This window comes from Montipora capricornis, chromosome 10 (assembly GCF_036669925.1).
Source record: "Montipora capricornis isolate CH-2021 chromosome 10, ASM3666992v2, whole genome shotgun sequence".
NCBI lineage: Eukaryota > Metazoa > Cnidaria > Anthozoa > Scleractinia > Acroporidae > Montipora > Montipora capricornis.
In genome coordinates this window covers 50370487-50396128 of record NC_090892.1, presented here as the reverse complement: position 1 = coordinate 50396128, position 25642 = coordinate 50370487, and the positions used below count along the sequence as shown (strand labels likewise).

At 40.0% G+C, this 25642-nt stretch overlaps 4 protein-coding genes and 1 pseudogene across 6 annotated transcripts in view; 2 read left to right on the top strand and 3 right to left on the bottom strand.

Moving 5' to 3' along the window:
* Nucleotides 1-682: 682 nt before the first annotated feature.
* On the top strand, nucleotides 683-11589 carry LOC138019789 (uncharacterized). Of its 3 annotated transcripts, none has more exons than XM_068866682.1 (4): nucleotides 683-797; nucleotides 6498-6618; nucleotides 7408-7452; nucleotides 9618-11589. In XM_068866682.1, the coding sequence occupies exons 1-4, from the start codon at nucleotides 772-774 to the stop codon at nucleotides 10620-10622; spliced, it is 1197 nt and encodes a 398-aa protein (XP_068722783.1). In that variant the 5' UTR covers nucleotides 683-771; the 3' UTR covers nucleotides 10623-11589. The 3 variants fall into 3 exon arrangements, with proteins under 3 accessions (XP_068722783.1, XP_068722782.1, XP_068722781.1); XM_068866681.1 differs by lacking the exon at nucleotides 683-797 and adding an exon at nucleotides 6203-6358; XM_068866680.1 differs by lacking the exons at nucleotides 683-797; nucleotides 6498-6618; nucleotides 7408-7452 and adding an exon at nucleotides 9039-9164.
* LOC138018916 (myb/SANT-like DNA-binding domain-containing protein 1) lies at nucleotides 1605-2538 on the bottom strand (annotated as a pseudogene).
* A 5685-nt stretch (nucleotides 11590-17274) lies between the features above and the next one.
* On the bottom strand, nucleotides 17275-22276 carry LOC138019793 (uncharacterized). Its single transcript, XM_068866684.1, has 4 exons — nucleotides 22178-22276; nucleotides 21921-22041; nucleotides 21496-21540; nucleotides 17275-19277 (listed from the first exon to the last, which is right to left on the bottom strand). Exons 1-4 carry the CDS (start codon nucleotides 22258-22260, stop codon nucleotides 18270-18272), a joined length of 1257 nt encoding a protein of 418 aa, XP_068722785.1. The 5' UTR covers nucleotides 22261-22276; the 3' UTR covers nucleotides 17275-18269.
* Nucleotides 22277-22960: 684 nt separating this feature from the next.
* On the top strand, nucleotides 22961-24276 carry LOC138020983 (uncharacterized). The gene has a single exon (XM_068867860.1). The coding sequence runs from the start codon at nucleotides 22961-22963 to the stop codon at nucleotides 24272-24274; it is 1314 nt and encodes a 437-aa protein (XP_068723961.1). The 3' UTR covers nucleotides 24275-24276.
* Nucleotides 24277-25638: 1362 nt separating this feature from the next.
* The window catches only part of LOC138020982 (uncharacterized), a 1071-nt gene continuing 1067 nt past the window's right edge, over nucleotides 25639-25642 (bottom strand). Inside the window, exon 1 of the mRNA XM_068867859.1 lies at nucleotides 25639-25642. This exon is cut by the window's right edge and continues 1067 nt beyond it. Coding sequence (XP_068723960.1) covers nucleotides 25639-25642 — 4 coding nt within the window.

Here is a 25642-nt window from a genome sequence, read left to right as displayed (position 1 = left end):
CTAATTGTGATCCTCATAATATTACGTGAAAAAGAATTTTGCGCGCATCGAATTTGTTGAAGATATTGATTCGAGTGAGAGAATGTAGACGCATGAAAGTTTGAGCGAAAACCTTTAGGAATGACTTTAGAATTTAGGCAACGGACGATGAAATTGATGTGACTACAAAACCTAGTTTTGGCAAAAATGAGAGTGGCTAAACGGAAAGCTAAGTTGCTGCTAAGTGTGGGAAAAGGAAAAAGATAACTTACGATTTCCTGGCGTAGCTCCTTGGTGAGTTTCTTCAAGCTTGGCATCGTCGTCTTGTTTTGACAGTTGTCAATTCATCAGAACGTTGATGTCCAATATCAAAGATATATGCTGTAAACTAGCTAGAGAGTCAGGTGGAGTATTGCCTCCTTGATGAGCTCTCAACTTGAGCCCGTGATATGGTCACGGGGTACTGGTCACATTGGCATACATGGAGGGGTGGACGGACGTAAGGTCGTACGATGACCAAAACTAAATTTCCTCGCATCGATGGGTTACCATATTTCCTTAACTATGGGGCTCCACGCGCGGAGCTCCCCTATTAATGTGATTGCACGCTTGGAAATCGGCCAAGGAAATGTCCCCAGTTTCTCGGTCGCGGAAATTTCGAATTTTTTGGCACAATGGCTCAACTTTCTTTGCCCTAAAAAAAGCAAAACATTTTAGCAGACTCATGATCTTGTGTGACCAAGAAAGCTTTTGTACCATCTTGAGTCGTCAAAACATCAGATAATTCCGTAAATGGATTCCTTGGACGCATTTTTGAGGTAAGCTGTCGTCTTATTACATGTTCTGAATTAATAATTTTAATATAAAACAACAAAGCCAACTCAGAAAGCGAAGCCCTCTCGATTTTCCGTTCGCATTCCTTTTATAAAAACTTGCAGAGCTCTTTAAATGTGTAACTTAAATATCTCAACTCATCCACTTATAAGTCTAGGCTTATGTATCCTCGCGATATAATAAATTTTATATTCCATTTTTGAATGCCCGTGGCTGAAAATGGTTGGCCATGTTGGATTTTTTACTGTACTCCAGGTCTCGCGCGGCATTTCAAAGTTAGCTGACTTTGACTCCAAAACACAACGCAAGACGAGGGAACATTGATTTCGTAGAAAAACATAATTCCTTTTTCATTTCATTTTTTTTTTTTGCATTTGCAGTTACTGCTGTAAGCAAAATGTCATTCCTCAAGATCTGAATTCATTTTAAACATATATTAAATTTTGAGGTTTTTGCTATTTTAAAATTGGGACGAAATTGGAAAAAGGGGTTAACAACACTTGATAGAAAAAGTTCACTTCAAACAAGTTCAACAGTGACTACAACAAAACATCTATGTACTTGATGTTCACTTCGAATAAGAAAATTTATGTACTTGCTTGATTTTCACTTGAAACAAGTTTAACAGCAACAATAGTAAAAAAATCTATGTACTTGATGTTCACTTGAAACAATTTCAACAGTAACAACAATAAAAATTAAATGTAATTAAGTAAATGTAAAAAATATTGTGTCTGAAAGTACGCAGTTTTCTCTTTAACTTTCTCCTTTAAATTTTTTCTCTATTTCTTTTATAGCATCAAACATGAGTTTAGATCTCTCTCTGCATCCTTGTGGGCGAGGCGCTCGAAAACCTCGTAGTCTTTACTTTGACTCTCTTGTAAAAATTCCACAAGATTGCCGAGGTAGCCTTCGCTTTAGTTTTAGGCAGGCGCTTTTCCTTTGCTCCTTTTTTTGGAACGTTTTGGGTTTTTTTTTGGGTTTTGAGTTCTTTTCGAACTCCTGTTCCAGGTCTGCATCGCCGCTTTCGTGATCTTCGGGAATATTTGATTCAGGTGAAGCTTCAGAGTCACCAACTGCAGTTGCGTTGGCATCTTCAGCCAAACCACATTCGACAACTTCTTTCTGCGTGATGTTCGGCTTGGACCCCAAAACTTCATCGATCTCGTCGTAATATTCGAACGATTCCCGGTTGTTGCCACTCAGTCGGAAATTGTGGTCCTTTACTCGTTTGTACTCGTCCTGAAGGTATTTAATGCGTACCTTACACTGCGTACCAATGCGGTAGCTTGGAAATTCCCTGGTCTTTAAACATGGAATTGAGCTTCTTTGCGATGGCGTCCCACACAGCGCTGTTTCTTTTCTTGCTGATTGGGAAATTGTCCCTCCACAATTCAAGTAAATACCTTGTCTCCGCGTCTGTCCAGTTACAGCCACGGTTCCTGTTAGTAGCTGCTGGCTGTGGATTTTCTTCGTACGTTGTGCTTTCGCTTTCGCTGCTCGGGACTGAGGTTGTCGAGGGTGACGCATGTGGCATAGGTCGGAACTTGGTATGGAAGAACTGCTGGTTTCCCGTAATGCGGGAATTGATTCTGCATGCTGACTCTGTGAAACAGGTAAGGCCCTGGACCGTGGGATCTGAGCATCCAATGGGTCCGGGGGAATTGTTAAACGGCGAAAGAATTGGAATGTGTTTTGCAATTCGTCAGCCATGTTTACAAGCATACAAGGTTCCACGAGTAGAGCGTCTGGAAAATAAATTTGCCAGATTGTTTGGCAGGCATCTGTCACTACTCGCGATGCGACTGGCTGCGGTATTTGTCGAGACGGCATATTTTTACAAAAAATGATAAACCACCTTTTACAAATCCGTGTTTTACAAATCGATGTTTTACAAATCCACCTTTTACAAATCGACCTTTTACAAATCCGTGTTTTACAAATCCAGTACATGTTTTACAAATCCAATCCAGTCCTTATTTTACAATATGCCTGTCGAGACAACTTAAACCATCTTGCGAGGTAGTATAACTCTGCTTGAGTTTCCTGTCGTAAGGGTGAGAAAACCCGTTGTTTTTCCTTGTGAAAACAGTTGGCATTGTTAACTCGCTAAAGACTAGACAAAGTGTTTTCACTGTATTTCCGGAGTTTTCTGACTTTATCTAGCTAAAATTGTCTTAGTGAAAACACAACCAAAGTGGAATGAAGTACATCAGTAAAACTCTTCTTTTGACCTTGAACTGACAAAGTTTTTTTATGGTTTCAAATTTCAGCGTGATTCCTATTCGCTGGCTATTAACAGTTGACTCTGAAATGGCTGAAATCGCTCGCTGAGGGTGTGCTTGTTTTCTTTTAAAACTCATGCGGTTCAAGAAAAATTTTCAAACTGGTGAGCTGATGAATTTCAGAAGAAAATTTCACTCGAAAAACCGATATCGCACTCATCGCTTAGTGATTTATGCTATATCGGTTTTTAGCGTAAAATTTACCGTGGAATTCACTAGTTAGGCAATGTTTTCTTTTTACAGAAAAAAGCAAGGTGGCTCAGTTGGTTGAGCACCGGACTGTCACGCAAGTGGTCGTGAGTTCAACTCCAGCTGGACACAGGGTCTTTAAAGGCTGAGGAGAAAGTGCTTCCTTTGTAACTACATTTGCAAATGGTTAGACTTTCAAGTTTTCTCGGATAAGGACGATAAGCCGGAGGTCCCATCTCACAACTCTTCAATTTTTATAATCTTGTGGGACGTAAAGGAACCCACACACTTGTCGCTACGAGTAGGGCACGTAGTTGCCGGTGTTGTGGTCTGTCTTCTGTTGTGTATCATGGTTGGGAGGGTAAAAAAGGGGCCACAGTAATTGGTGCAAGCTGTTGTGGCGCTCCGCCAGCTTGACTGGCAAAGTTAATAAATAAATAAATAAATAAATAAATAAATAAATAAATGATTTAAGTAAGCAGCAACCGGAAATATCATGATCAAAATAGCGGACAATTCGAAACCTTTTATTTTCATTAACGAATAAATAAACTGGGAGCTCCGCTTTTAGGCTTGGCTAAATCCATATATTAAATTTCTCGACCAACGAAGCCTGTTTTTTTTCTCATATGACTCATCTCAAAACATCTTAATGAAACACACTTTAACTCACTTATTCGTATATACTGACATGTTAAAAGAATTGTTCCAAAGGAAAAATGCAGCTAAACATATTCTTTCATCGAGTCCTTTCACGGGAAAACAGGAGCTCACGACTGTTTGGATTCATGGCTGAGTTGGTAGAGCACTGCACCAGCATTGGTAGAGCACTGCACCAGCGTCGTAGAAGGCATGGGTTCGAATCCCGTTGGCGCCACCGGAAATTTTCAGGTGTCTAAAAGATACAATTGCTTAAATTGTGCAGATAGGTGCGATGATCATTTCTCTTTCTTTAGACATATTCTGCTAACCTTAAAAACCAACTGAATCGATAAGCAAATCTAGTGGGGTTTCATTTAATTCCAAAGCTTTTCGTATGCGTATACGAAATCGTATGACTGACGCCAGTGTATTTTTGTGGTCTATGTGGGCCCGAGGGCACGAAGCGTAGGCGAGTGTAATTTGAGATTTTTTAAGACATCGCGAGTGACCCTAAATCACGAAATGCACGATCTAGTTCATATGACTATACCCAACAAAATTGCTCCATGCCATGTTTCCATGGAAACTCCCGCATTACATTCTGTAACCTATTTATGAATTCGCATCGTTGACCAATCAGAAACGCAATATTCTGTTGAGTATATTATAAATAAAATATATAGCCGAAGAAGTGAGAGGTCCCGAAGGCGCCCTGACGAGAGGACATATACAGTATATGAACTTTCCACGTATGCATTCTGTCGTTGGTGACTTAAAAATGATAAAAATTGCCGTTTTCCACTAATATTGATGAATGCAGTACCCGCTCAACATAAACAGAATATTGTATAAACGTTATCTAATCCACTCTTGTCAGCTGTTTTGTCACCATTTCATGGTTTTTTGGTCGTCATGAATTTTTAACCGGAGGAGTGCTAACGTGCTTGCCCCATCAACTCTGTAATAACAATGTCTCCTTTATTTCAAGAGAAAAGAATACTGATCGTTAGCTTCCCACGTACCAATGCCAATATTTACTTGACCAGCGAGATAAGTCACTACACAGATAGAACTGCTTATGTGAAAGCCGAACTTTACTATTCTAAGCCTTACTAAGTTATCCTAAATACAGTTTAAGCTCAGAAACGCCGTTTCTTGCTGCTGCTCTTTTGTGTTACTTTCTGTCAACTAATTGAACAATGTTTACCAACTGTGTTCTAACTTACTGTATCTCATAAAGACATGAATATTAAATCATGTATCCCGGGCCGTTTTGCCGCTAGATAAGCTTTCTTTCTGGTACATGACGAATCATCCCATAAGGGCGTACCTTTTAAACCTGAAAAAAAAAAGAGATAAATGTATATATTTCAACTGAGAGTTATATAGACGAAAGGCAGAGGTGATCCTCGCACCTATGTGGACAAACATACCTTAATCTGCCGAAACAAAGGATGGATAATCGGAGGCGCGGCAATAAGTTATAAAATGTTCAAATAACACTCACTCAATCATTTTAATAATTTTATATCCGAATGACAGGAGAAGAAAATTTCAGCTTGGAAAAGTTTACCCTGTGCCGGCAACATCTTCTTTTTCAGAAGCCAAATCTTGAATGTATAGAACACGTTTAGCGATGTTCATATTGACTGTACGCACTCTCCGGCTCCAATTGCATGTAATTAACTAACACTGAAGGACGCTTTGGTCTGTTGGCTGCTATTCATCTGTTAATTTTATAAGCTGTTAGTATGGACTCAAGGTGAAGCGTGCTGATAAAATCTTTTATCATATTTGTTTCTCTTTATTAAAGTCAGAGCTCTAGATAAAATTATCTGCGGAGATGTCAGTTAAGTGACGACGTCTTTTTAATTTTAATCATGAGTGTGTTTTATGTTTTCATACTGAGTTTGCAAATGTTCTCTTTTTTTTCTTTTGGTCTCCAACCAATGAGTAATATTCATTTCTGGTGGAAACAAAAGAAAACTCTATGTCACAATCGATAGTAGCGATGTCATAAATACTCACTTGGTATTGAGTGTCCATTGAACAGGTAACAAGATTGAGTACTCGGTCACGTGGGCTGCGAAATCTACAGGAAACGAGCTCCAAATTGCCTGCATTAAAGTAATACCTTTGTGTGACTATTTCCGGTGCCTAAGGAACCGTTAATTAAGAAGACCACAGAGCGTAAAAGTGCGCGAATCTCACGAAACCAAGCTATCATCAGTTGAGTGACGTGGGCATGTCATGCTTCTTATCCAATGAATTCATTGAGTGTTATGTAAGCTCGCGATGCCAGAGCGTTTAGTCAGTCGTTTTTAGACTTCAGTCAGAGTAGGAACAATGACTCCCTCGTCACTTTTCGCTCAAGGATTTACCGTGCTATGCATTGCCTTTCATTCCTCAATTTTTTCGCTCGCGTCCGCGTAAGTGTCTCTTCAAGCCACTTAATTCCCATGTATTTGTGCTTGGTGAAGTTTTAACGAAGTTTCAAGTCAATATTTGTCGCTCACAGGTTTGTTTCTTAGCTTGATTAATCTTGCCGATCTCTCCAATTCCCTAAAGGGAGCGTAAGGACGCAAGAGTAATGCTGCAACCGGTGCGCGGCCAGCTTATGCTATCCTCTGGAAGGATCAAACTTGGAGAGGTGTATTTGTCAGGAGTTACCGCTCTGCGGGGAGAAAGGGTGAGTTATGCAAGCTTTGCCTCTTAATTCGGACTTTTTGAAGAGCTATCACATTGATTAACAAGTGGAAATTTTCGCCCAGTTACTCACAACAAGTGCTTTGCAATCTTTCGTTGCATGTAATAAACTAAACATCTGTTTCCGTGGTAATCTCTCGAGAGCTTCATGAACTCGGAATTTTTATGCCCCGTATGGGCATATTAGTTAAAGAGAACTTTTAAATACCGCCTTCTTATCATGGTCCATTAGAAAATTAAACTCGAAAACATGTCTTTCCGTTGCGTTCAATAAAGACCAATAAACAATCATGTTAAATGACGTCCAACAGCCCAAATACTAATGTTCATAAAAACGTTTTCTGACCAACTTATAAAGGAGCGAGCTTTGGACTGCCGAACTACAGCCTTCAACGGGCTAAAAAACTAGTGTAAAATACGCTATATACACAACAAATGGCCTGTAGTGATAAACTCCTTTCATCACTTTACGCCGTTTGTTTAATATAGCGTCTTTTACACTAGTTTTTTTTAGCCCTTTAAAGACTGTGTACTTCGACAGTCGAAAGCTTGCTCCTTTAAAAGTTGGTCGGAGAACGTTCTTATTAACATTATGAAGTATCCTGGCCGCGTGTCTTCAATTTTTTTCATAGCCCAATACTAGTTATTCTTCAAACAACTCAAAACAAGGCGCCATACACATCGCTACCAATACCCTGTGCCATTTGCAATTTCACTTCTGCATTGTAAGTAAACATTTCTCGAATTCTGTTTTTTTTTTTGGTTTTTTCAGGGTGAAACGGGACCTCAAGGAGACAAAGGAAGCCAAGGCCCCAAGGTACAAAAGCTTAGCTGAGACTTGAACGTTAATTCGCGTGAGGTCAGTCGAGAATGTAATTACATTACGGCGTTGTTACGTTACAAACTACACTGTTCGATCAAGCTGGGAGTATCTGAAATAACCATCGGAGAGTAAAGAGTTTTAAAGCAAATCGTGTACGCCTATACGGTGGTCCTAAATCCGATATTATTAAGTCTAAAACAGTCGCACTCGTGCACGACTTCTGTCCGTCATTTCAGAGGGGCGAGTGCCTAGGGCGAACTAAGTGTCCCAGAACTAAAACGTTAATGTTTGTCGGCTTTATATGTGAGATAAAGAGTTAATCGCACAGTTTTCCTTATCCACCACTTAAAATGCAATAAAATAAAGGCAACCAGAGGTTTCGCTGTCGTGAAATCATCGACCTGAACTTGACCTCACTTGGGGGTGTCAAAGTATACTAATCGGCTTGCGTGTTTTTCCGCTAATTGTTCATTGTTAAAAATAGCTGTCTCCGTTGAGGACTCTTCATAAGTGGTGTGTATTATTAGAAAAAAATGATAATTCTTCCCCTTTGTAGGGAACGACTGAAGTTGCGATCTTAAGCCATCGGGTTGCCTGATTGTATCCAAGTTGTTCCCTTGTGGCAAGGCTCTGAACTGAAAATTATCTGCTAGTATTTCCGACCACTCGCGATGCAAAGGAGCCCGACGGAGTTTCTCCATTTCGGAAATCTAAGTTTAATTCTTACAAAAGACAGGAGACCGGATCGTCTTTTTACTAAGTTGTTCAGGCACATTCAGTTTTTCCAGTGGTCAAGCCTCACTAAAATAGTGAGTCGCATAGTAACTTTAAACTGCCAAATCCTCGCCTTCATAACCTAATGCTTTCGTTGTGGATATACTTTACATTCTCTTTTATTTTAACGACTAAATCGAGATTGACCAGCTACAAAGCACTTTTTTGTTGTCTATGTCAGGCATAATTCGTTTTGTTTGCGAGAGGCCTCCCCGATGTGTCATTTTAGCTACATTCAAAATAGCACTGTTAAATCGAGGATAAAGTTAGTGGTCTAATTCGTCTTTTAAAGGCTTTATTTAATCCCTTAATACAATATACTCCAAAAAGTATCTAGAATCACACTGGGTTCACTTTGCTAGGACGATTATGCGTGGTGGTCTAAACCTTTAATGCCTTCATTCTCGCCGGTATTGAGTGTCAGGGTCCTAAAATCTTATTTTTGAATACCACTAGATTCCAAAATAGAAACACAGGTGAAATTCTACACTGTCAAGTCAATATTATAATTTTTCGGTCATCCTTTGGTAATATGTGGGGGAGCGTTATTTATAATGCAGCTTTGTCCTATCTTTCAGTTTCACAGCTTTCGATTTGCGGTCTGAACGACCACCTCATAACGTGTTGATAGTGACACTGCGACGTGAAGTCCCTCTCGTAATGCGATATTCATTTGCATGATTCCACCAGAACGTTTCCACGGGCGCAATTGCTCAGTTTACTCGGATGCGAGAAGATTGTTCCGTTACAAAACCTCCCCGGCTCTAATTAAGCAAAGCACGATCCCTCCATTCGGGCTAAAATCAGTCTTGCAAAAAAGGGGCATAGATGGGGTATACATCTTAATTTCGTCAGCTTCAAGAAAAAAAATGTGCAGGTCACATAAACTCTGTATGAAATCAGCAATTCATATCTGTATAACAATCGTACAGGTCTGTGAGAAATTTTTTAGAGTTAGAAAATTCCTTTAATTTTAATGCAAGTTGGACAGTTTTTTAGCTTTCGCTATTAGAAAGTTAGTTGTTGATTTGAAAATTAAGGGAACAGACACAGTAAATTCGATTATCCGACCGGGCTGAACCCGAATTGAGAAATCTAACTAAACCAGGACCTAAAAACGAACAGAAAGAAAGGCATACAAAGGAGTTAAAAAACAAACAGAAACATAACACTGGCTGCAACCCAAACAAAATTTATGTGACTTTTGCAATGCAAACGCTGCCATAACTTTCACCCTGTATAGGATGTCCTAGAGACTACTTTAAATCCAGTCAAGAGGCCTAAGTTCTCTGACAATAGAGCCATAACAGTCCGATGTTGTGGGCATGTTTCATTCAATAAGAGCTACAAATAGAACTAATTTTTAATCATTTGTTATCTTCCAGGGTGAAAAAGGAGACAGTTGCACATATGAACACAAAAGCATTAAGTTCGTATCGCGTATTCGCACATCCTTCCCTGTAACTTGCAATGAACGACTTGAAGGTGAAGTTAAGTACGAGAAGAACTCTGGGCTGTTGAGAATCTGCAGCAGGAAGCAGTGGTTACAGCTGCAGACTGTCCCACTGGGAGAGATTAACAATTCACCTCCCAGGAAGTCTTGCCTAGAATTATTGCTTAATGGAGAGAGTCGAGGCAATGGTATGTACTGGATAAACCCAGTTGGCAAGGACAACACACGCAATGCGTTTCGTGCTTACTGTGACATGACCACATCGGGAGGAGGCTGGACTCTGGTTGCAAAGATAACCGATGACTACAGTTGGGTGTGTCCTGACCGAGATGGGGGCATGTGTTCAGGCTCCAAGACTAATCCTCTGTATGGCAATCTGTTCCACGTCATTCATCAAAGAGACACAGTTGACTTGTCCATCAAAAACGATGCTGATGCCGGAGTCCATTTAAACAACACGCTTATTCGGATGCTTTTCTTATCTGGCCGTCAGTCTGTTCGGCTTACCTTTGTTGGCACAGCCAATGATTGGACGCCGTCGGAAGACGCTTACGCCGTCTTCAATCCCAGCAAAAGGAATTCAATGTTCGTGGATCATGAGTGGGGCCAGTACACTTTGGACAAGGTGGATTACACTTGGAATATCATTAAACACACTCGGGAAGACACAAAATTCACCGGGAGGATCATCTGTTGGGGAAACAAGGTGACACACTCATACCGTTTTTATGACCACGGTCTTCACTTGGGCTCCCCAGCCGCTGCAAACAAACCATGTCTACTTGACAGCAATCAAAATGAAGTCATGCTCAAGAGTCACTATGCAACAATACAAGATACTCCTCTCAAAGCACGCTGGGATATAGCTCAGTTTGGCTTCCTTGGGGCTCGCTATCTTCAGGTACCGAACAAACGCATCGCAATATGGGTACGCTAACAATCTCAAGCAACCAATCGAACAGCGTGTCTCTCAAGCTCTTCTCACTATTATTTTGTTATTATCATTATCATTATTGAACGAAATAAAATGATGGATATTTTTGAAGTTCGGGTTATAGAAATGACCCTCGCGCTTAACTGGACAATTTGAGCTATTGTCTTTTATTATAGACACCTGAAATCTTCAGGTGGCTGCAAATGGGATCAAAATCATGACCTCTGCGATACCGGTGAAATGCTATGAAGAACGTACACAGTGGGGAGCAGATCAATTTTTTGGGTTCATATGTTCCTGTGAAATGACTCCGTGAATCAAATAAATCGCTTTTATTATACAGCAGGCAATTCTCAAGCCAAAACTCTGATTGGCTCGGGTTTGGTCGGAATTTTACAGTACGGATCGATACCATGGAAACGGTCCTTTTCTGTATTTCTTCTCTCTTCCAGGAAACTCAAGTTGAGCGAAACACAAAAGGCGGAAATAATTTCTTCATCACAACAGTACAATTATAGGACACGGAATTTAGTTATACATGTGAAAGGTTACCATTCAAAGTTCGCTGATGGGAGGCAAAGATTACGAACATTCACCTAGCGGAGAAGTCTCCCATCGCTCAAAGAAATGATGCCATAATAAACAACTTACTAACCTCACTTGCTCGGGCCGGTATTAGGGATTATCGTATGGCCCGTACGACCCCGTGCGCGCCGCGTTTCATTGTAAACTATTGGGAAAATCCCCGTATGCGGGCCACACGCATATTAGCGCGAGCAGGGCCGGAAAAAGCCGTACGGTCCCACTTGGAACACCTACTGTTCCATTCTATGCAATTTTAGGGGATTTCGTCGCTTTTAAACATCCAAGTTATTCACAGCCAGAAAAGCAAATACAAACAACATTAAAGATAAATTTATTTTGTCCTAACCTCATCTTATGAGGCAGTGTGGCCCAGTGGTCAGGGCGTTTGCCTCGAGATCCAGAGATCCTAGGTTCAAGACCCGTTCTCACCACTCGTTGAGTTTGTTCCTGGTAGTCCCTGGTTCAACTTCCAGCTGCACTTGTAAATAGCCAACTGGTTTGCCTCCGGCCAGTTGGGGTTCTTAACAGTTGTTGTTGTTCCGTTGTTTCGTTGTGTTTCATTGGCCCTGAAAAGCCCCTATGGGGAGCGGTCAATTAAGTATGTATTGTATTGTATTGTATTGTATCTTATGAGTGTTCATCATGATAGTGTAAAGAGCCCATATGATAAAATGCTTATTGACTGAGTTTAGGTCGGGCCGGACAGGAAAATATTTGGCCCTCGGTTATGGCACGCGGTCCGTACGCCATGACCTCAGGCCAAATATTTTGCCGTCCGGCCCTCTTACTCGGTCAATAAGTACATAATATTGGCTCTCAGGCATGGTGCGCGAGGTCCGTACAAAAAGGACCACGGGCCAATATTCCCAAGTATGGCCCTCATACACGGTCAGTAAGTAAATTAAGTAATTAAATTTGCTTAAATAACCAGTTAAATGCAAGGTTGACTTCTTTTTATGATTTTTATTTAAAATTATGTACACTTTTCAAGTTATTGATCGATTGAGATATCACCTTGACCAATTAAGGCTAGTGGAGGGGTTTTAAGCCCAGCTACCAACCAGGAAAGCCACTATCAGATATGTATTGACATGGACCAGCAGACCGTAAAATGATTTTTCTTTTCACTTTGAAGTTAAATTATCTGCCTTGTTCCGACTTTTTTCGCCCCACACGAACCACTGAGCAAGGAAGGAGCAGAATCTCAAGCCATAATATTATTATAGCACTAGCACCTGGAGTACTTTCCCAATCTCATGGTCCACTAAGCTCAAACCAACACCATGGCGTGCTCCTAACCAGTTAATTAAGTTTACTTGTACTGTTGGTGACGAGCAAGTCATAGTAGAGTTTTTCTCTTGTCTATAAGTCAGTCAATTAAGACAAACTCGTCCCGTGCTGCAACTAGGCTAGGATTATCAGGACGTCTCCTTTTCGCAAGTTACAAAATAGTTCTCCTATTTTTGTCCCCACTGCCTCTTACAACTGAAATAAATCGAGAATAGTTCCTGGAGCACTCTAACGCTCCCGTAAGTCTTTGAAAATTTTCCAATAGACATTTAGATTCAAACCATATTTTGTAACTGCAAAAAGGGCGAGCGTATTAATTCTACTCAGGCTCATGTTATAATAAATTTAAACCTGATTGAAAAAACTAAGTCATAGTTGACTGTAAAATGACCTGCATAGATTAAGTCTATTAGCAACTCGGCCTTTACTAGGGTTTTTAAAAATCAATGTGTAACGTCGTTACTGCTTGTTGAAACTACGCCGAATGAACAGCAATTCTGCGGTATACCAACGCCCCTATGCATTATGGCGTAAAAAAGTGCGCAGACTTCTCTTTGACTCCTTAGACAGACATATTATATTACTCTCATACCTGTCATTTTATTGGAATGTTCAATTTCCGATCTGTTATTATGCATGTCACCAGTGTCAGCAGGTTAACAACAGTGGAAGGAAAAAGGTGTAGTTTCAAAAGATCAATTAATAACCGCCCTTCTTTCTGTTAAAAAGTTCATGTTAATCTAATATTCATTCATAAAAATAATGAATTGTAATTCCTTTGTCCATTCATTTACTTCAAAAAATCAAAAATAGCCGACTGTCCCTCAAAGAATGACGAAGGTTTAGAGATAAACGACGTCAAAACACTTTAGTACGAAGACCAAGCTTTTTTGACCCTAAAAGACCTTGACGGCTACATATGGGCTACATATGCTGGCTTTTTGCTCGTAACACCTTAGGTGAGACCAAAATCCGAAAGTTACGCCCCTAAGCGAGACGACGAGCATCCCGGCCCGCCCTTTTCACAGGCGAGTCCAACCCTCGGGTCGCGAGCTTTATGAGACTCGTTGAAGAAAACGGATTGATTTAAAAGAGGAGTTGGCGGTTGATGGTAATGCGGCTTTCTTGAAGAACAGTCTCCTAGTTAGTCTACAAGACATCAAGGAAACCGTTAGCGGAAATTTCCATTATCTGCGATAAATAAAAGAAAATTGCCAACCTCCCATTCATTTTGATGAAGCGATAATGCTTAGCGACACAACTCAAGCCTTAAGCTAATGAAAACTTTAACTAAAACTTAGAGTATTAACCCCAGTAAAGACTCGTGGTTGATGGATTATGGCCTTTTGCCCTCAAAGTACGCCGTCCAGGAGGCTAGGTTAGTTCTCCAAGACACGCTGCTGTGGAAACGAAGTCGTTCTTTTGTACCACCCAGGTACATCAACACAGCCCGCTTTTCAGTAAAACTCTGAAACCCAATTTATTGCTTTGACTATACTCCTATAAACAATAGGCTCTTACTAAGAATTGAACCAATGAGGACTCAGAGAAACTGAACGTAACGACAATACGTGCGTGGTACTCTTTTCTTGATTTAAGTACACATGACTCAAAAGTTCACCACCATTTCAGAGGTGAAAAGCCCTGGGAACGAGGTTGGGCTTCGATGCTTGTATGTGCCTTTATTTCAGACGTGCCTGATCTGTCAAGCTACTTGGTAATTTTCAAAGCGGTTCTAAATTCACGTTTACACCAATTTTGACATTCAATACATAAAGGGCGGCCTTTGGTAGTTGATGGTCAATCAAAAGGACAGAGAGAAATGACCACCAGAAATACAGTTGACCCTATGTGTGTCAAACATATCAATAGCTTTTTCGGTAAACCATTGCTGCGAGGGATTATTTGACCCAGCCAAAGTTTCAGCTTTACAGTGCTTTTAAGGTCTCGGTAAAGGTAAATTTGGGTTTGTCGCCCAAATTTCTTGTTTTTGCAAATCTTGAATCGGTGGGCTGTGAAATATATTTTCCCGAAAAAAAATTCTGAAAAAAATAAGTTTAAAACCACTAAAATTGCTTTTCTTTGTTTCACCATAATCTTCGCGAGGAAAATGATTGACGTATCATGTCGATCACACGTGAAAGGATTGGGTGTAAATTGACAGCTTAGCGCATGCCCGAACGCTGATCAGTTGAGCATAATTGGCTTTCAAGCAGACCGTGAACTGCACGCAAAATCTTCAAGCTCGATATGCTAGGGCTTTACTTTAAGACAGGGTCTAAAAGTATTCACGAGTGACCACGAGTGACCACGAGTGACCACGAGTGACCACGGGTGAACACGAGTGAGATTGAATCAAAATATCTCCGTTTTGTTACTATGACGTCACATTCACATCATTTCATCAAATGTACCGTATCTATTAGAATTAAATAACAATCATCTGTATTCTTTTTGGACATAAAGAAATAATTGATTTGTTTGTTTGGCTTTGAAATGCGAGCGAACAAAAGCTTTTTTTCTCTGTTTGCCTAACTGTTTTTCGATGTGCCTCGACAGTGACAAGACAATTTTGCCCTTATGTTATAAAGACGTTATACTAATCCCAATGAGTTCTCGTAAAAGTGAGAAGAAATGCTGCTAGTTTGTGTCTCAGACGTTTGTTTAGAGCACGTACAGCCAGGTAATTTGTGAGAGATCTTGTTTGAAGTTTGTCCTTTATTGCCGATTCTGGTTCCGAGCCAAGCTGGTGTGTTTCAATGAAATACATCAAAATATAAATGATCTCGTTCTCAGAGATAAAGTGGAATAAAGTACATGAATAAAACTCTTTTTTTGACCTTGAACCGACAAAGACGATCTGTCACATCACGAGCTGGTACGTCTGTGATTTCTAATTTTAGCCTGATTCCTATTCGCTGGCTTTTGACAGTTGCCTCTGAAATGGCTTTTGTCCTTTTTCCTGTAGAATTCACTAGTTAGGCAGAAAAGAAAATGACTTAATTAAACAGTAACCGGAAACACCAAAACGGGGACAATTCAAAAACCTTTTTTTCTTACTAATCTTACATTATTTTGATGAAATAATGTGAAAATGAATCTGTAATGACGTCATAATAACAGCACTGAAATATTTTGATTAAATCTCAATCGTGGTCACTAGTGGTCACTCGTGGTCACTCGTGAGTACTTTTAGACCCTTTTATTTTAACGCCAAAATTACAGCTTCTCGGACCTCATGTCCTGATCGACGGGGTTTTAAGATATCGCTCCCAAATTTTTAGTTCTAATAGATGATTGTACTAACCCAAATATCATGTGAGGAATTTTTCGTTTGTCTTCAGAGACTGACTTTATGGCACTTTTTCTGCCCAAATTAGTGTGAAATTCAAGTATCGACTTTGGTGCGTGATATTTTCTTCAGTTCGAAACATATAAAAAAATTCTCACATGGTATTGGAGTGCATTCAGATGTGACTTACATGCAACAAAGTGCGGTTATTTTTCGCAATAAAGTGCATTTTTGCAGCAGACTCGGTCGTTCTGAGTTTGAAGCCTCAAAACTAAAAAAAAAAATTTAAATACTGAAAAAAACTAGAAATTTATTCAAATAATTTAATCTATTAGCTTTAATATGATATAAAGTTTAACCCTATTAAAAATGAGTGGCGCGACAATTTTATTTTTCAGCGGACGCCTCATTTTCCTGTACCGAGACCCTAAGGTGGGAAACGTCCAAGATTCAACAACGGAAAGTGTTCGAGAATCTGGAGAATAGTATTGTGTCGTTTTCTATTGCCTGAGTTAGGAAACTTTACTAATTTTCCAGTCGGCGCCAAGGGCAAAGTACGGCTTTCAAATACATTGCTAGTGCAATTTCTCTTCAGACTTCGCTAATGAACTGGAAGCAAGGATCAATTGAAAATAGACGCTCCGCCAGCGTAAACTGGGTTGCCTATTGTACATGTTACACAAAAACAGAAGGCACGTGGTAATGAAGGTGCCGAAACTGGATTTTCCCAAGAGTAATGCCGAAAATAAAAAAAAAATCGGAAAAAAAAGCCTGGGAATCCAATAGGTACTCCTAGTAACTCCTGCAATGGAAGAAGTAGGCTAGGGGATCGAGATCCGGTCGAATGCAGCATATTTCTCATCACCCCAAGAGATGCTCAGTCCGGAAACGAAACACTGCTTATTTTTTGTTTCCTCAGAAACGAAAAGTATTTTTTTTGACTTCAGGGTGAACTACACAATAAGGTTGAGTGGCCAATCAAAACAGAGTTTGCAATTAAAAATCTTAACATTTATGAAATTCAAAAACAATCTTACGAACACGTGAACCTGAATCATCGCAAATCATAATGCTGAAACACAAAAACACAAAGTGAAGAAAATGGTTAATAAATATGAAGAATGATTTTAGGTTACATTAAAGCCATATATTGTTGAAAAATCTTCGTGTTAATGACTAATGTAAACAATCTTCGCACTAGTAAGTGGAAGCAATAACCTGGATTAACCAGAAACCAGCAAAGAAATATTGTTGGCTTCCCAAATAAAGTTCATTTCACACTAGAATGGCTGAACAAATATTTTAAGACGTGCAAAACTATGGCTACTTATTCATCATTTGCAAGAAAGAACACTTGAAATACAAAATGGCTAAAAATTCTCGTCATCTTTATGGAAGCAACTCGCATATAAAATATCAACACACATATGCAAATTAGTTAAGTTCGAACATGATCAATCGACAAAATCTCACAAAAACTTTTTCCAGCCAAACATTTTATTGAAACAAACAACATGGAAGAAAAGAAACTTCCCATTTCATTGTCTGCGTTACAAGCAAAGGGGTCTTCGTAACATAACACCGCTAGAAAATCATGTACGTGCTCATGTCGTAAGCTTGCCTATATACAAAACAGTAATTACATAACAATCGGAATTTAAAGTTAAATCCGTGAGCCCCAAAATTTACAATTCTCAGTGTAATCAGACGAAACCGGTCGGAGAAATGAAGCAAGTTGACGAGATCTGTTGCTGTGTGCTGCTCAGTAGTATTTATTTAAAAAAAATTGAATGATATTTGAATGGACTTGCGTAGCGAGAGAATCGACAGGAAACTGCAAGATCTCTGCTCGATGGAGAGATTGAGGTCGGAGGGTATTTTCCATCGGAAGTTTTCGTATCGAGCGACAGCCACTCCGGAAAGGACTGTTCAGCCTTGTCTTTCTCTCTGACTTAATGACTTATTGACTTAATGTAACCCTATTTTATTCACAAAACAGCAACCTATACGCCGTTTGAAACAAAACTGTTCAGCTTCCATACAAACCTTTGAAAATAGTGTCTTCGTAACACAACACACCTAGAAAGTCACTTACGTGTTCATGTCTGCGGCTTGGGCCGCCGGTGTTTTGTTAAGATGTTTATGGCATTTCCCTGCAACTATTGACCTTGCATACATTACATCTTGAATTTACGTTACAGACACGTGTCAATCCGTCTTTTCTCGGGGAGTCAGTACCCGAACTCGAGTGAGCGGCGGAAATCGAGGCTACCTGAATTACAGAAAGCTGGCAAAGATTCTAAGAAGGGTGCCCAGGGATTCCTAAGGTCGTAACGTAAGTGACGACTTGATATCCAGTAAAATGTAAACCGGCGTCAAATCTAGGCTTGAGCAATAATAATAATAATAATAATAATAATAATAATAATAATAATAATAATAATAAATAGTGAGAAGAGCTCCAGGGATGAGGCTAAGGGTTGTCAGCGTACCCATACTGCAATGCGTTTGTTCGGCACCTGAACATAGTGAGCTCCAAGGAAGCCAAACTGAGCTATATCCCAGCGCGCTTTGAGAGGAGTATCTTGTATTGTTGCATAGTGACTCTTGAGCATGACTTCATTTTGATTGCTGTCAAGTAGACATGGTTTGTTTGCAGCGGCTGGGGAGCCCACGTGAAGACCATGGTCATAAAAACGGTATGAGTGTGTCACCTTGTTTCCCCAACAGATGATCCTCCCAGTGAATGTCTTGTCTTTCCGAGCGTGTTTAATGATATTCCAAGTATAATCCACTTTGTCCAAAGCGTACTGGCCCCACGCATGATCCACAAACATTGCATTCCTTTTGCTGGGGTTGAAGACGGCGTAGGCGTCTTCCGACGGCGTCCAATCATTGGCTGTGCCAACAAAGGTAAGCCGAACAGACTGACGGCCAGATAAGAAAAGCATCCGAATAAGCGAGTTGTTTAAATGGACTCCGGCATCAGCATCGTTTTTGATGGACAAATCAACGGTGTCCCTTTGATGAATGTCATGGAATAGATTGCCATACAAAGGATTGGTCTTGGAGCCTGAACACATGCCCCCATCTCGGTCAGGACACACCCAACTGTAGTCATCGGTTACTTTTGCAACCAGAGTCCAGCCTCCTCCCGATGTGGTCATATCACAGTAAGCACGAAATGCATTGCGCGTGTTTTCCTTGCCAACTGGGTTTATCCAGTACATACCATTGCCTCGACTCTCTCCATTGAGCAATATTTGTAGGCAAGACTTTCTGGGAGGTGAATTGTTAATCTCTCCCAGTGGGACAGTCTGCAGCTGTAACCAGTGCTTCCTGCTGCAAATTTTCAGCATCCCAGAGTTTTTATCGTACTTAACTTCACCTTCAAGCCGTTCATTGCAAGTTACAGGGAAGGATGTAGGAATAATACGCGATACGAACTTGATGCTTTTGTGTTCATATGTGCAACTGTCTCCTTTTTCACCCTGGAAGATTAAAAATGACTAAAAATTAGTTCTATTTGTAGCTCTTATGGGATAAAACATGACCACAACATCGGATTGTGAAGGCTCTATTTCTAGAAAACTTAGGCCTCTTAACTAGATTAAAAGTAGAATTACGGTCAAAAATCACACATGGGTTGCAGCCAGTGTAATGTTTTTAACACTAGTGTAGTATTTTGTGCCGTTCTTGTTTCCTTTTTAGGTCCTGGTTAAAAATTTGGTTAGATTTCACAATTCGTTGCTTAGCCCCGGTCGTATAATCTAATTTACTGTCTCAGTTCTCTTAAATCTGTACTTTCAAATAACAACTAAGTTTCTAATAGCGAAAGCCAATAAACTCTCCAATTTACTTGTCATGAAAATCAAAGGGGTTTTCTTCTTTTGAATTCGGATTGCTGACAGGTACGATTGCCACACAGGTACGAGTTGCTGTGTTGATTTCATACTGAGTTTATATTAGATAAATTTTTTCTATTAAGCTGACGGAAATGAGATGTACATGTTAGCTATCTCTAGTTTGTTGTAGACCGAAACGAGGGGTCGCGCTTTACTTAATTAAAGGGTATCAGTTAGAGGTTTCGTAAGTAAACAATATTCAGTCACGCATCGGTAGAGCAATGGCGCCTTTGGAAAAGTTTTCGTGGAAAGAGGGAGAGGAACTTTAGGCATGAGTATCATATCAAAATCTTTTGAGGTGGTCGTTCACACAGCAAATGAAAGTTGAAATGGATGAAGGGTTTGACAAAGCTCCATTTATAGAGCATATTCGTTGTTCTTAAACAAATCACTCTCCTTCACCCATAACAAAAGGGTGGAAGAAATAGTTACTTGAGACCGTAGAGTATCACTTGCGTTTCTATTTTGGAAATTAGTGGTATTAAAAAACATAAGATTTAAGCACCTTGGCACTCAATAGCCAGCTAGAATGAAGGCATTAAAGGTATGGACCACCACGCATGATCGCCCTTGCAAAGTGACCACAGTGTGACTCACGATATTTTTACGGGTATATTGTATCAAGGGATTAGACAAAGCCTTTAATTAGAGACGAATTTGAGTACTTCGAATTCTCCACTTTAGGTGCGGCTCAGATGGCACATCGGGGAGGCCTCTCGCGAGCAAGACGAATTATGTCTGATACGGACCCCAAAATTGATCCGTAACGGGTTGATCTCATTTTAGTCGTATAAACAAAAAAAATAAAGTAGAGCATATCCATAATGAAACATTAAGTTATGAAAAAGGGGATAAATTGACAATTGAAAGTCACTTCACGATTCACTATTGTACAGTGAGTGATTTGTGGTAGTTCGATACAACTCTTTAACTAAAGCCCTTTACCATGATGGTGATGGACTCTTGTCTTCAATAATAAATATATCGCCATTCCACGAAGCTAGCAGAAAATGGAAGTGATGTTTTAATAATATGTCAATGATTTTGCCAACTTTCGTTAGCTGAGGCTTAACGTTCATCCAAGAAACCGTCCTCTGCAAAAAATGTTAAATGTGCAAGTCTTTTGTAGGATAATTAAGAATTAATCTTAGATTTCCAAAATTGGGAAACTTCGACGGCCTCCTTTCCATCCCGAATAGTTGGAAATACTGAACTAGCAGCTACATTAGTTCCGGAGCCTTGCCAAAGAAGAACAAGTTGGATACGATCAGGCAACCTGGTAGCCTAAAGAACGCAGCTTCACTAACTCCCCACAACATCCTCTTTGAACAATGGACAATTAACGGAAAGCACGCAAGCCGATGAGTTTAATCTTCCCTTACTTCTTCATACCCCCGCGTGAGGTCATTTTTTTAGGTCGATGATTTCACGATAGCAAGTGGCAGTCACATCTTGCCTCCCTGATTTCATTTTAAGTGCTAGATAAGGAAAACTGCACGATAAACTCTTTATAAAACCTCAGCTATAAAGCCGAGGAACTTAGTTAGTCCAAGACTCTCGCCCCTCTGAAATGACAGACAGAAGTCGTGCACGAGTGCATCTGTTTTAGACTAATTAATATATCGGATCTAGGACCGCCGTAAGCGATATGGTTTAAAACTCTTTACTTGTCGACAGATATTGCAGATAGTCCCGGCTAGATAGAACAGTGTGGATTTTAATGTAACAACGTCTGTAATATTAATCACATTCTAGACTGACCCGCACGCGAATTAGCGTTCAAGTTTCCGCTCAGGTTTCGTACCTTGGGGCCTTGGCTTCCTTTGTCTCCTTGAGGTCCGGTTTCACCCTAAAAGACGAAGACGAAGAAACCGAAAAAAAAAAAAACGGAATACGGTAAATGTTACAATGAAGGCCGCTAAGTGGGGGCATACAAAGAAAAGTGAGATTGCAAATGGCACAGGTATTGCTAGCGATGTGTAAGGCGCCTGGTTTTGCGTTCTTCAATTAAAGCTATAACTATTGGACCGTTGGAGTCATATATTGTTTCTTGCCGGAAAAATAAAAGAAAGTGGGAGAAATAACAGACATAAGTGGTTAGTTTAACTATGTTTGCAACTAAAGATGACAAATGACTTAGCGTAAGTAACGGGGGCGAAAATTGCCACTTGTTTCTCAGTGCAATTTCTCTTCAAAAAGTCATAAGGTTGTAAAGCATGCATAACCTACCCTTTCTCCTCGCAGAGCAGTACCTCCTGACAAATACACCTCTCCAAGTTTGATCCTTCTAGAGGATAGCATAAGCTGGCCACGCACCGGTTGTAGAACTACTCTTGCATCCTTACGCTCTCTTTAGGGAATTGGAGAGATTGGCAAGATTAATCAAGATAAGAAATGAACCTGTGAGCGACTAAAATTGAGTTTCATCATTAAATCTTCACCAAGCACAAATACATCAGAAATAAGTGACTTGAATAGACACTTACTGGGACGCGAGCGAAATCATTGGGGAATGAAAAGCAATACATAGCACGGTAAGTCCTTGAGCGAAAAGCGAGGCGGGAGTCATGGTTCCTACACTGAATGAAGTCTAAGAGCAAGTGACTAAACGCTATGGCATCGCGACCTTACATAACACTCAATAAACTGATTGGATAAGAAGCGTGACACGCCAACGTCACTCAACTGATGATAGCTTGGTTTCGTGCGCAACAAAGTCAATTGAAACCAAGGTCCCTCGACCCCCAGTTATACATTTAAACTTTCGCCCGCCACTTAGGGGAAACTTGACTGTCACAATCCCCATTGTCATGTCTCCGGTGTCCCACTAAGTTTTGCTAAGCTGATTTTCGTAGTAAACTATTCACTTTGTTTCGCATCGCTAAAAAACGCAACTGTTGCCACAAAAGGTTTATCATCGTTCCAAATGCAAGTAGAATCGCTGTGCATGCAGGACGTCGAATCAGGACTAAAAAGCAGTTGTGAGAAAACGGAAACAAATGTTACTATGTTGGATTTAACAAAATTTTTGGAATAATATTTTGACACAAATACCCTAGTCTCACAGGCTTTTTTCTTGAGCTGCGAAGCGGCGAGAAGAGAAAAACCTCTGGTTACCATGGACTTGAATCTCACTTTCATGCAATCGCCAGGGTCAGGATCTGACCCTCAGGCTCAGATTGGTTGATATTTTTACAAACACGCGAATCAGTATGATTGGCTCGTTTGATTGGTAGTACCTAGGAAACGCAAAGGGACGCATGCGTGACATGGCCGCGGTAAGACGTGTTCCTTCGATCTGCTGTTTGCCGACGCTTATTTTAGCATATCTATTCGTCTTCAATTGGAACGTTTATTCGAGTCAACCCTATTCGGATTTGTTCTTCAATGCAGCGCCTTTTTGTAGGTTTTATTCTTTTAGGAGCCTTGGTTTTATCCACTTTTATCGTCGTGCATCGATTCAACAGAGACGCCATCTTAAGTTGTCAGTCCGTGGCAGGACTTATTTATCATCTCGGATAAGTTACTATCCGAATTCTTCATCTTTCTTCCATCTTACAAGAATAATTAGAAGTGGTGATATAAGTACGAATCCCGGTCCTGACAAATGTCCTGTGTGTAATAATACAGTTGCAAAGAACCATCGTGCTCTCTCCTGTGACACATGTAACCAGTGGTGTCATATCAAGTGTGGAAAGGTTAAACCTAGGGAGTACAAGAAACTACAACTTGTCGACAATTTTTCTTGGAATTGTCCCGCCTGTTCACCGCTACCTTTAACGACACCGGCTTGTTTACATCATAGTTTTAATTTTTCACCTTCAATTGGACGAGATAAGCATTCGCTCGACTGCATAGTACTGAATGCACGCTCTCTTCGTAACAAGCTTCTGGATTTTCAGTCTGTAGTTTATGCTGGTAAGTTTGATATTGTCACCGTTTCAGAGACATGGCTCGACGACACAGTGTTCGATCATGAAATCTTGCCTACTGGATATACAATTTTTCGAAGAGGCGGCGGTGTGTTAATGGCCTTCAAATCTGACATAACTGCCTGGAGAAGAAATGACTTGGAATCTGACTGTGAGTTATTGTGGTGCGAATTCACTTCTTCTGCGGGTCAAAAGATTTTATTTGGTTCATATTATCGTCCGCCAAATACTGGAATTGAGTATTTTGAATTGCTACGTGAATCTTTCACTGCTATTAACAAATTCGATAAGGTATTCTTGGCTGGTGATTTCAATTTGATTAACTTTGACTGGATTAACCAAGTACCTCTTTCCTCAGAGACTATTTATTGGAATGCCTACGAATTATTAAACGATGCATTTCTTACCCAAGTAAACACTTATCCTACACGTAACAATAGTATTCTGGACCTGGTACTAACTACTGTTCCTGATCTCATCGATGATTTATATTCCTTTCAGGATGTTGTGGAGTCAGACCATAATTCCATTTCTTTCAGAATTGGTCTCTCATCCACCGACTCTAGACCAGTGCTTAAAGGAGTTTTTAATTACAAGAAAGCAAACTTCGAAGAGCTTAAAAGAACTTTGTCATACTATCAAAACCAGTAGAGTGGTAAAACTGCCGTTGGAAATTTGAATCCGAAGCGGTTCGATTCTAAACACGTGATCTTAAACAGATTGTCATGTGATCCGCAGAATAATGTCATGTGATCAGAAAATTTGTACTCCACGTGCTTGCTCATAAACAGACTCAAATCGACTCTGGCGGGTGAACAATTACATGTAATGCAAGCGACGTCTGCAAACACAACTACTCAAGCAAATAACCTAAATTTAGATACACTTGCCACTGCGGTAAGTCTGTTAGAAAAACTACCGCTTGAGTAGACTGATGTTTTTCCCTGTAGCCCCAATACTATGGGTCAGCTAACGTTATCCTTTTTTTTATGGTTGAGTTAAATTGATGATGCTGTTGTAACTGTTTGGGAGGGCGCTGAATTGCTGTTTGGTCGTTTTATACGTGCCAGTGAGCCTGTTGGTACACTCTAGTTCTTACCGCCGGCGAACGTTTTACTTTTTTTAACTCAACAGTTGTGTTTTATTCAAGTGACCGTCGGCGATCGTTCTACTTCGGATCTCAAATTTTTGTTAGTAATATTGATAGCAAAAAAATGTGTAATACTAGCAAAGTTATCGTTCGAATCCGCGTTATAAATCAGTGTTATGAAAATTAATTATAGACTGTATGTTGTTGGCCACTGCAAGTCAATAAATGTTTGGTTTTTTCTGCTGATTATTGCGGGAGAATGTACTATGGTCTATTATTTCAAGTACTTTGTGAATACGAAACTCACCACAACTACCACCTGCAAAGGGCAGATTTTCTCCTGCTATTTGATAATTCTGCCAAAATACCTTTGCGCCAAAGTGTTTACAGTCACTGATATTCCTTCTAGATTTTATACGACGGAAAAACGGATCTTTGTTTACATTTCTTATCGAAGTGGAAACACGAGAGAAGCTTGACTTAATGCTTTTTTAAAAGTTGAAAATGTAACTGGTCTTATCATGACTAAATGAGGTTGGAATATGCTATTTTTCTAATCTGAAACTATTGCATGTTTATTTCCTATCATGATCCTATCGCGATAACGATCTTGCTGAGCTGTGACAACAACCATGGGGTTTTTTTCGCTTTATTTCCTTAGCTTCTCTTCGCCGATGATTCTCTGTTTGGATATAATCCAGGCAAATTTCTAGTCTTGCACGTACCACAAAATGTTTTTTCGTGCACTTGTTGGCTGGCCTTTACTTTAAAACAGATGGTCACCACAGCTGTTTATCAGTTAACTGAGTTAATAGCTTACAAAGTTCCAAATAAACTAATGTATTCTTTAGAGGAAAATTATAAAGCACCATTACAATCATGAATCAGGGAAAACTATTCAGACTACCCCACGTTCTGTGCAAGTTCAG